This window comes from Sebastes umbrosus, chromosome 7 (genome assembly GCF_015220745.1).
Source record: "Sebastes umbrosus isolate fSebUmb1 chromosome 7, fSebUmb1.pri, whole genome shotgun sequence".
Lineage (NCBI taxonomy): Eukaryota > Metazoa > Chordata > Actinopteri > Perciformes > Sebastidae > Sebastes > Sebastes umbrosus.
The window spans coordinates 6,339,499-6,349,395 of record NC_051275.1 but is presented as its reverse complement, the minus strand read 5'-3'; the positions used below and the strand labels follow the sequence as shown (position 1 = coordinate 6,349,395).

At 39.9% G+C, this 9,897-nt stretch overlaps 1 protein-coding gene across 5 annotated transcripts in view; it reads right to left on the bottom strand.

Annotated features, from left to right (window-relative positions):
* Nucleotides 1–529: 529 nt before the first annotated feature.
* The window catches only part of aplp2 (amyloid beta (A4) precursor-like protein 2), a 74,128-nt gene continuing 64,760 nt past the window's right edge, over nucleotides 530–9,897 (bottom strand). For 3 of the 5 annotated variants that reach the window (XM_037774262.1, XM_037774258.1, XM_037774259.1), the window contains 4 exons: nucleotides 6,925–7,007; nucleotides 5,005–5,082; nucleotides 2,983–3,138; nucleotides 530–2,708 (listed from right to left, as the gene is read on the bottom strand). In XM_037774262.1, coding sequence (XP_037630190.1) covers nucleotides 2,607–2,708; nucleotides 2,983–3,138; nucleotides 5,005–5,082; nucleotides 6,925–7,007 — 419 coding nt within the window. In that variant the 3' untranslated portion in view covers nucleotides 530–2,606. The remainder of the gene's footprint in view (nucleotides 2,709–2,982; nucleotides 3,139–5,004; nucleotides 5,083–6,924; nucleotides 7,008–9,897) is intronic. The other 2 variants (XM_037774261.1, XM_037774260.1) reach the window with 1 other exon arrangement.

Sequence of the window (9,897 nt, the reverse complement as noted above, 5' to 3'; positions counted from 1 at the left end):
CAGGCTTTGAGACATTAGGGTGGGCATTTTCTTTTCTTTTACTTTCTTACTTCTGATATGTTATATAGCATACCAAACAATTAGGCTATAATGACAGGAATAAGTGACAGATTAATTTATAATGAAAATATCTGTTAGTTGCAGCCCTAAAATAATGGTCCCTGAAACTCCTCTTGGCTTCATTTAAAATAAAATAACATAACATAACATAACATAAAATAAAATAACATAACATTTTGACAATTGGTTCTAATTAATTTTCTTGTTCTTTCTTGTATTTTGATAATTGTTTGATTATTCAAGTAATTTTTAAGAAAAATGCCAAAAATCTCCTGGTTTCAGTTTGTAGCCCTAAAATAATGGTCCCTGAAACTTCTCTCGATTCGGCCTAATTAAATAATAACTTAAAGGAACAGTGTGTAACATTTCCAGGGATCTATTAACAGAAATGGAACATAATATTCATAACTCTGTTTTCATTTGTGTATCTATCTATCTATCTATCTATCATGAAAAGACAACACATACATATGGAAGTTGTGAGTTTATTGATGTGTATCCCCCCTGTAACCATAAATCTGTTTCCATTGGTGTCAATCATTTTTTTTTTAAATCACTAATATGCATATTATATTAGTTCCCAGTCCCTTCCCACAATCAAGCAGGCAGTTACAAGATTGAAGCCATTTGGGTGCATAGTGAGACAGTCACATACAGAGATACTGTCACAGGAAGAGGAAAAAATAGAAAACAAGAAAACAAACTTAAAAATATATATATCATATCATTTCATATAAGAACAATGCACACCACAGGTAATCCTCCGGAAAAAAGCCATGATTGCAACATCAACTATACAGGCATACAAAGACAATACTAAGAGAGAGAGAGAGAAAAGAGGATTCTAGGATTCAGTTTTGTGTCATTCTCTACCTGTAAAAATACACAAGTTAGCCTTTTCTTCAAAAACCAGCTCTCCAAGCCTTGTCTTTCTGTGTGTCTCTGTCTGCCTGCACAGCCCTCCAGCTCCAAGTTGTCTTCAATTGGCTTTGATCCAGGGCCGGCCCAAGCCTTTCTGGGTAACCAAATCCCAAAATCCAGATTGCAAAATTTGTTATAGTTCCCCCAAATCCTAAAAACACTTTTAGTACCAACCAAAATTATTTGTAACAATCCCTAAATTTGGTAATTTCAGAAGAAAACTTCTTCATTGTTTGGCATTTGTTGTGATCCGAGAATTAGCCATAACACCCTGCAAATCTACTAAATTTGGGGCATTTTCCCTTCATTTGGGGGCCCGATGGTGGCACATAGCGGCAGCTTCTGCTTGTGCCTCTGTGCCGGCCCTGTTCTGATTTATTCGACTGTTCTACGCTTTATAACCAGCAAAGCCAACAGCTGCTCCAGAAACGTGTGTGTACATCATCCCCAAAATTAGTTTCGAAGTAGTTTTTCTGGTACTTGGTTTTTGCTTCAGATAATTTTTTGCAGAAAAACAATAAACAAAAAAACAACAACAACACAAAATCACCACTTGTTTGTCAGTTTTTTAGCATCGCCCGCTGTCACAATGTCCGCAACAGAGCATTAAAATCAAAGCCACGTAGGAACCTGTCGGGTACATAGTATGGAAAAAAAGATTCCACGATACATTCAACTATGTAACACATGTCAATAGGTATTATTTAATCTATGGATTTCCCTATTGATAAAAGGTTGTGTTTTTGTGTGTAGGAGGGGATATATTATCACATTCACTTAGTAAGGGTTCAGAGTAGGTTTTGTGTGATGTGTTTGAGCTGGGGGGCTGTGCACACCTTCACCCTCCCCGACTCTTTCTAACAGTGTGCCTGCCAACACAACTCATGACCACTAAGCTAAGAACCCTAAACCCACTCATAACCTCTTCCCTGGGAGGAAAAAAAAGGTGGAATTAAAAACATCTATTCTTATATATATTTAAACTGTATATGTATATTTTGTCTGTTATCATAACAAAGAACAGAAAGTAAATAATTCATGATTTCATTTTTTTCTCATTTGTTGTTTCACTATACATTTTAATTGGTACAAAGAACCTTCATATACAAGCAATCTATTGAGAGGAAAAAAAGAACAAAATAAAACACCAATTCTTTTTTGAGGAAACCATCAGAAACGGCATGAATGACACTTGCATGATGAGAAATAAAGTGTAGTGTCTGGTATGCCGGTTCGATGATATTGAATATTGATGAATATTTAAATTTTGATTTGCCTTTCACTTTCAAAAATAAAGGAAATGTCTGAAGAAATGTTATACACCTTGATCTGAGACAGCTGTATTTGATAATTACAGAGAAATCTGCAGAATCACATTTTCCATAATGCAAAATGGCAGATACATCACCTTTTCAAAAGAAACATGATCAAAAAGAGCTCTATAGTACAATAGTAGCAGTAGTAGAAGTAGTAGCATTATTTAGGATTGTTTTGAACAAACCAGTAAATGGAGTTTGGATGTATGCAAATGATTTTAACAATAGCATATGTTATTGGTCAGTAGTATGTTCCCCCTCGGTTGCCGTCCTCTGTCAGACTCCACAGTGCCCCCCTGTAGGCTCTGGTTAGATCTGCATCTGCTCCAGGTATTTGTAGGTGGGGTTTTCGTAGCCGTGGTTCTGCATCTTGCTGAGGTGGCGTTCCTCTGGTGTCAGCATGGGGTCAACCTGTGAGACAGACACACCGCACTCTTAATGGCTGACCTAAACAAGGGCAGAACGCACCAACAACATGCTGTGTGCGTCGTATGCAAATGCTGCCGGGGCAATAATCTAATTTGCCTTGCATTTACACATGCCCCATTTACATAACCCCTGATGATTTCATCAAAATCGGACACTTGGAATAAGATGGATAGCAGTTCATTGAGAGCACTGGTGTGTACGATTCACACCTTCTGTCCAAATCCTCACACTCCGCTCACGATAACAGGTGGCTTACCTCCACGATGCCATGACTGATGGTGCCGTATTGCCTCTTCCTCAAAAGCACCAGGCTGATCACAATAACAGTTGCTATGGCCACCGCGATCACTAGCAAGCCAATCAGTGCACTGCTGCCGAAGCTGAAGTCCTCTCCCAGGGGGCGGTAGGTCTCCTAACAGGTAGAACGGGTGAGAGGAGGACAGCGAGAGCAACAGTGAGGAGACAATACATGCACAGCTGATAACTGGAGCAATACAAAGTTGTCTTTGCCGTACTAATGAACACATTGTTTTTACACATATACTAGTTACCTCAATCAGGTAATTGTCTTATGCTGAATAGACATTGAAATTGTTGTTATCATGCTGTTCTATGACAATTTAGAATAAAGCTCCCGTCCAGCCATCTAAAAATGTATGTGAACTCTTATTCTCATATTCTTAATTTCCATTATGACCAATGATCATGACAACATTAATAACCACATTTAGGCCTGTCACGATAACTCATTTTTTTGGACGATATATTGTCTCAGAAATAATGGTGATCAACGATATTATTGTGATTTTAAGACCATTTCATGCCACTAATATAATGATAATATAATAGCATAATAATGCAAGTACACCCTTTCTAAGAGCAATGAACTTTTAATTAAATATTAAAATATCCAAAATGATGAAACATAATCCTTAATGAAACATAAAACCACACAACCAAAACAATAAATAGAATGGACTTCCAGTTTCTGTTAACAAAAATGCACAATGTCTGCGCAATGCCCAAGTCTTAAAATGGTAGGAAATACCGTGCTGTTTATTCATGTTGTCTAAAATGTTGGTGACATTCTTATGGAAACAAACACGCATGTAAACACAACGGGCAATATCGAAGGTCAGCAAAAAAGTCATGTCCATATATCGTACGATATGTTGATAACGTAAAAATTAGCGAGTTCATGTCCATATATCGTATGATATGTTGGTAACGTAAAATTAGTGAGGTCATGTCCATATATTGTACGATATGTCGGCAACGTAAAAATTAGTGAGGTCTTGTCCATATATCGTATGACAAGTCGATAACGTAATTATTGTGACAGGCCTAACCACATTTAACATTTAACTTTTGCAATTTGTAAACTTGCTGACACTAACTGTCTTCTTGTGTTTGCTGCTACGTATCCAACATCCATGAAGTGGATCTACTTTGCTCTACAGTTCACTTCAATAGCTAAAGGGATTTCCAAGCCACGACTATCTGTGTTTACTTTCAGTCTGACTCAAAGAGCACTGCCCACAATGATTTCTGTTAATGTGAAGGTTTTTTTTTTGGAAAGCTGCAGTTGGCTCACACTCCTCGTTCCGATCAATAATGTTCTTGCTAGAATCTGTGTTCCCAAATATCTACAGCGGAGGCGCTGAGTAAATTGTTATCAGGATCAATAGTCATAATAGAAAGACATAATATTAGCACCCAGGTTGACAAGTACAAGAATTTCCCTTTGAAATATAAGCCAATGTAAGACATGATTGACTTATGATAGTGTGTACACATGCATGAAACGTGTCTTTGTGGAAGATCGTGTAATATCTTGGCCAATTCAGTATAAACACACAACCACAGTCACCTACACTCATCTTCACAATGTAATCTGGTACATATGACACAAACTAATCATATGTAGACAGCCACTGGGGAATCTTGTTTTACTGCTCATTCTCACACATAAACCGAGTACACTCGGTTTGTGTGGATTCACATTCATCGTATCATATCACTGAGATTTCCAATGTGTACATTCAGATACAATCACATAACAAACATGCACCCATGCAGAAATAACCAAAACATATTAGCCTGAACAGAAAAAAACAAGACGGGATTCGGGATCTGTTCCAAATCTGTTTTTTTTTTAAAATTTTAATTCAGCTGCAGAACTGATATCTTTGTACACTCCCTCCTTCTTTAACCTTCTCCCCACTACTGATAGCTACAGTTCCCCAAAGAGCCCTGTGGAGGGCACCGCTATACTCACCAGCTCATCATCATGCATAACGCTGACTCTCTCTGCACTGTAAACCACTTCTTTAACATCCAGAGACTCATCAATCACCTGTCAACACAGACAGGGGAGCCCAGGTTACACTCACCACAATGTGTGTGTGAGATCGTATGTGTGTGTGTGAGATAAAGAGAGAGAGATAGGCAGGCGGAGAGCAAGAGGGTGTGAATGTGCAGCAGAGTAAACTGCAAAGATTATCTGTGTTTGGGTGATGATACACTCAGAGCTGTCTTGTACAAACTGGAAGGAGAGAGGGAGGGTGGTTTGCAAGCATCAACAACAGACTCTCTTCTCGGCACACAGTTAATACATCTTTCTAAACAGCCACTCATTACCGAGAGCTCTAATCTAAAGAAGAAGCGCTGTGAGTGGAAGTGGGCGTGTTCAGGAGGCAGAAATAAAAACAAAAAAAATCTGCTGTTTGTAGAGACAGAGCAGTCCAGAGTCTATTTCCCACGTTTGACATTTTAGGTGTGACCACCATTTGTTATTTTTAACCTCAGATTGCTCCGCCTTAGAAGACTGGCACTTCCAAAAGAAAGAAGAAAAAAAGAAACATGCATGCATTCAAAAAGTTGCATGACTCATATTCACACACACAAATACACAGCTTTGCAGTCGGTGTTGGATTAGCATGCGAGACACGGCACACATTCTGCAGCCAAGCATTTTTGAGTTTGAAAATCCACGAGGAGGAATGGTGTGTCTGGCAAAGAAAAAGTTAGCATGCGATGACTGCCGAAAAAAAGTGTGGAGTTGATCTGAATGAGGGTCGGTTGGCAGAGGCCAAAGAGAGACACGCAAATAGCCCAGTGTGAGATAGCTGTAACTATGACAACATACTGTAGTTACTGGAATAATCTGACTCATTAGAAGCTGAACTTAAAGAGAGCTATGTTAAAGCACTGTATGTACAATCATTAGCTCAATTGCCTCGTTCTGAGGTCATGGTAATGAAATTAAACTCTGTTGTCTGTTCTGGATATTTAAACCTGCTGTAGGCAGAATGTTTTTGGCATCATTGGGCAAAACTTCCATAATAACTTTTCAGCATATTGTAATTCAAGTGTTCTGAGAGATAACTAGACCTCTGCACCTCCTCATGGCTGTTTTAAGGCTTTAGAATATCTAGCCCGTGACAGGAGACTTTGGCCAATCACACGTCATTTCAGAGAGAGAGCGTTCCTATTGGCTGTTCATTCAACGGAGGCAGCTGTCAATCACTCGCAAACTCCGATCAAACGGTCAAACTATGCAGCGCTGATCAAATATGAATCAATATTCAGAAACATCTTGTAGCGTACTGTTTAGCTGTAAAATTAGAAAGTTTGCTACAGTTTCCAGTTTGCTTGGTATTTCCTGAACTGATCTCAACATACTTTATAAACTTTCTAATTTCACAGCTAAACAGTACATTACAAGATGTTTCTGAAAACATTTGAGGCGAGAAATAATCATTACAGTAACAGAACATTGATTCATATTTGATCAGCGCTGCCTAGTTTGACCGTTTGAGTGATTGACAGCTGCTCAGAGACGGCAAGGCTCCAGCTCGGCACTGATTGGTTGTTTTCCTCCGGTCTGTAAAATCTTGCCGATGCCGTTAGGGGCACCGGAGGACACCGCAGGACACAGAAGATGATTTTTTTTTCAGATTACCTGTCTCATGCACTACTGTCAGGATATAGTGACTGTTTTATAAAAATAACCTTTTTTAATCATATTTGCTCCACTGCTGCTTTAACGCAGGAAATACAATTAAATATCTTAACACAATTTCTCCTGCTTTAACAATGCTGCTTTCAGTTCACGTGTTAAGCAAGTTTGAAGTTAGAAGTTAGAAAAAAGCTTCGAGGCACAAACAGAATGAAAAAGTGACAGCGAAGCTCTTACCACATTGTCGCTGATCTTGGGTTTGCTGTTGATGATTCTCTCCTCAGCACCTATCAGACCGTCTAAACCAGACATGGCGGAGCCTGCAGGAGGTGAAGGAGCACAGTCAATAACAGCAGAGCAGCACAAACAAACACACAAACAAACAAACAGGGATGGAGGTATTGATGGTGGACAGCTGCACATAAAACATCCAGCTCTTTTCCTCACAACTGTCACGTCAGTCTCCATAGTGCACTGGTGACAACAAAACCCCTTTCTTCCATTCAGCACAGTGTGAGCACTGTGACGCCAACATGACACTGACCATACATTTTCTACAAAGGCCCTCTCAAAGCGGTGTTTTGCATATGGCTGCTCTACAAACACCCATTAAATGAAACCCTTCTAAACATTAGGAGTCATCCTGGCATTTTGTTTTCTCCAATTTCATGGTCAAAAGTCTGCATCACTGTAGCTCCTCATCTATAACTCCTTCATAGTCCCTTGAGATTTTTTAAAGCTGCAGTCGGTAACTTTGAACAAATATGCTAAAAAAGTTATGTTTATAAAACTGTCACTATATCCTGACAGTAGTGCATGAGACAGATAATCTGTGAAAACAATCATGTTGCTCTGCCTCTTCCTGTGCTCCTAATGGCATTCGAACAATTTCACAGTGCCGAAGTAAAGCAACCAATCAGAGACGAGCAGTCTCTAAAGGCTTTTGCACACCAAATCCGTATTTTTCGTCCGAAATTGTCAAACGTGGAAAAATAAATACAACCTCACGTGTCAATAACGTTTACCCATCAACTCCGACACTTTCGTCCATCATTACATTTTTTGGCAAAGTTTCTTTTTTCTTCGTTTTTTCGCATACGTCAAATGACAAAAGAGGGCAGTTTGACCACTCAGAGCCACCGTCTGTGCAAACGTCGTCATCCAAAATGGCATGATAAACCTACTCCGTCTCCCAGCACAAAGCACTTTACGATAAAGTAATAAAAGAACACATAGATGCAGAATCTAAAGATAGATAGAGGCAGGTGATTGCAGAACAGCTTGGAATCAGGGATGGTTGCAAAAGGACGTAAGAAAGATCAGACAGTATTGATTGTGCTTCAGGCAGCTAAACGATAGCTTCTCGTTAACGTCATTCATTCATTAGCCCCATTGGGACTAATGCTATCCATCGCACACCTGCAATTATTTCAGTTTTGTCTTGTAATGCAAATTTTCACAACAAATAGAGTAATAAAACACATCGGACTCAGTGTGTAAGGCTTCTGTGTGTAATGTTGTTTTTTTTTTTAAATCAGATGACGGATTAAAAAAATGCAACTGAAAAATACAGACTTGGTGTGCAAAGACCTTAACACAGTGTCAACCACTGCTCGCGAAACTGGCGAACTCCGTTCAAACTGTCAACTGTCAAACTAGGCAGCGCTGAATAAATATCAAATATGAATCAAGATTCTGTTACTGTAATGCCTATTTCTTGCCTCAAATGTTTTCAGAAACATCTTGTAGTGCACTGTTTAGCTGTAAAATGAGAACGTTTGCTCCGGCTGGTGGGCGCTGCTTGGTTTTGTCTCGACTGATTTCAACATGGCGGCCGGGTCACATTTGTGGCGAGAAATAGGCATTGGAGTAACAGAATCTTGATTCATGTTTGATATCTATTCAGCGCTGTCTAGTTTGACAGTTTGATTGAAGTTCGCAAGTTTCGTGAGCAGCGATTCACGGCTGCTTTAAATGCTCCTCGGCTCTGACCGGTTGTTTTCCTTCGGGTGCGGTGAAGTCTTGCAAATGCCATCATGAGCACTAGATGGACACAGAGGGCCGTGACTTTTTTTCCCACAGATTACTTGTCTCATTCACTGCTGTCAGGATAAAGTGACAGCTTTATATTTTTTTTTTTTTTTTTTTTCATATTTGCTCAAAGTTACTGACTGAAGCTTTAACAGATGACAATTAAAAATAAAAAAACCTGGGGGTTTCAGTAAGTGGCTACACCAAAAACTGGGCCAAATAAGTGTCAAATATGCATGTTAGACTGATGGTTCTGGAATAGGCATAGGATCTATTAATATACACACACCAGATATGCCATGAATAAATCAAGAACTGAGAGAGGAGAGAGCGAGTGGGGTAATGAGGGCATGGTCCTCCTGAGCACTGTACAGCAGCGACGGGTCCGCCGTCGGCTTATTGTCTGCTGCCAATGCCAAACGCTCAAGATTAGTACAATTGCCTTTGGATTAAGTGAGGGGACAATGATGTGTGTTTACAAGCCTCACTCAGGCAGGAGTGACGTCTGAAACTCTGGCAGCTTATCAGATGGTACTGCAGGGTGCACGTAGTGTCGCAGCCTGCCACAGTAACACACAGCAGCACAATGGGAGTGACCTCTATGGGAGCAATGTGACCTCTCACGTGCCTGGATTTGTAAAAGTGCTGAAACAATGAGTCCATTAATCGATTAGTCAATCGACAGAAAAGGAATCGACAATGAATCATTTATCAAGCAAATGTGCCAAATATTGGTTGGGTTAGAATGTCTCTTTTTTCTTTAACTGCAAGGTTGGACTAGTGAAGCGCAAAAACAACAGAACGAAGTTCTATGGAAAAAAGAAAAAACAGCAAGGGGAGGTTGTGCATCTATTTTCCCCCCAAAAAATCAATACATAATTTAGATTCAGCAATTAGAGGAAGGTGTCTCTGTGTTCACGGAGTAAGATCACAAGGTTAAGCCCAGATCAGACACGTAGCCAGATCCCCGTCTCAGGTCTTGGAGGACAAATTGGGCCCATTTAGATTGGGCTGTGGGTCAGCAGCGGAAACACCAAGCCTCAGACAGGGCCACTAAATCACACAGCTGCTGTCAGAGAGAGGGCGACTGATGAGGGGAATAAGCGTGTGGGAGGGGGAATAATTAAGCAAGGTGGTTTGACGAATGCACTGAGGACGGGATGACAGCGAACACACGTC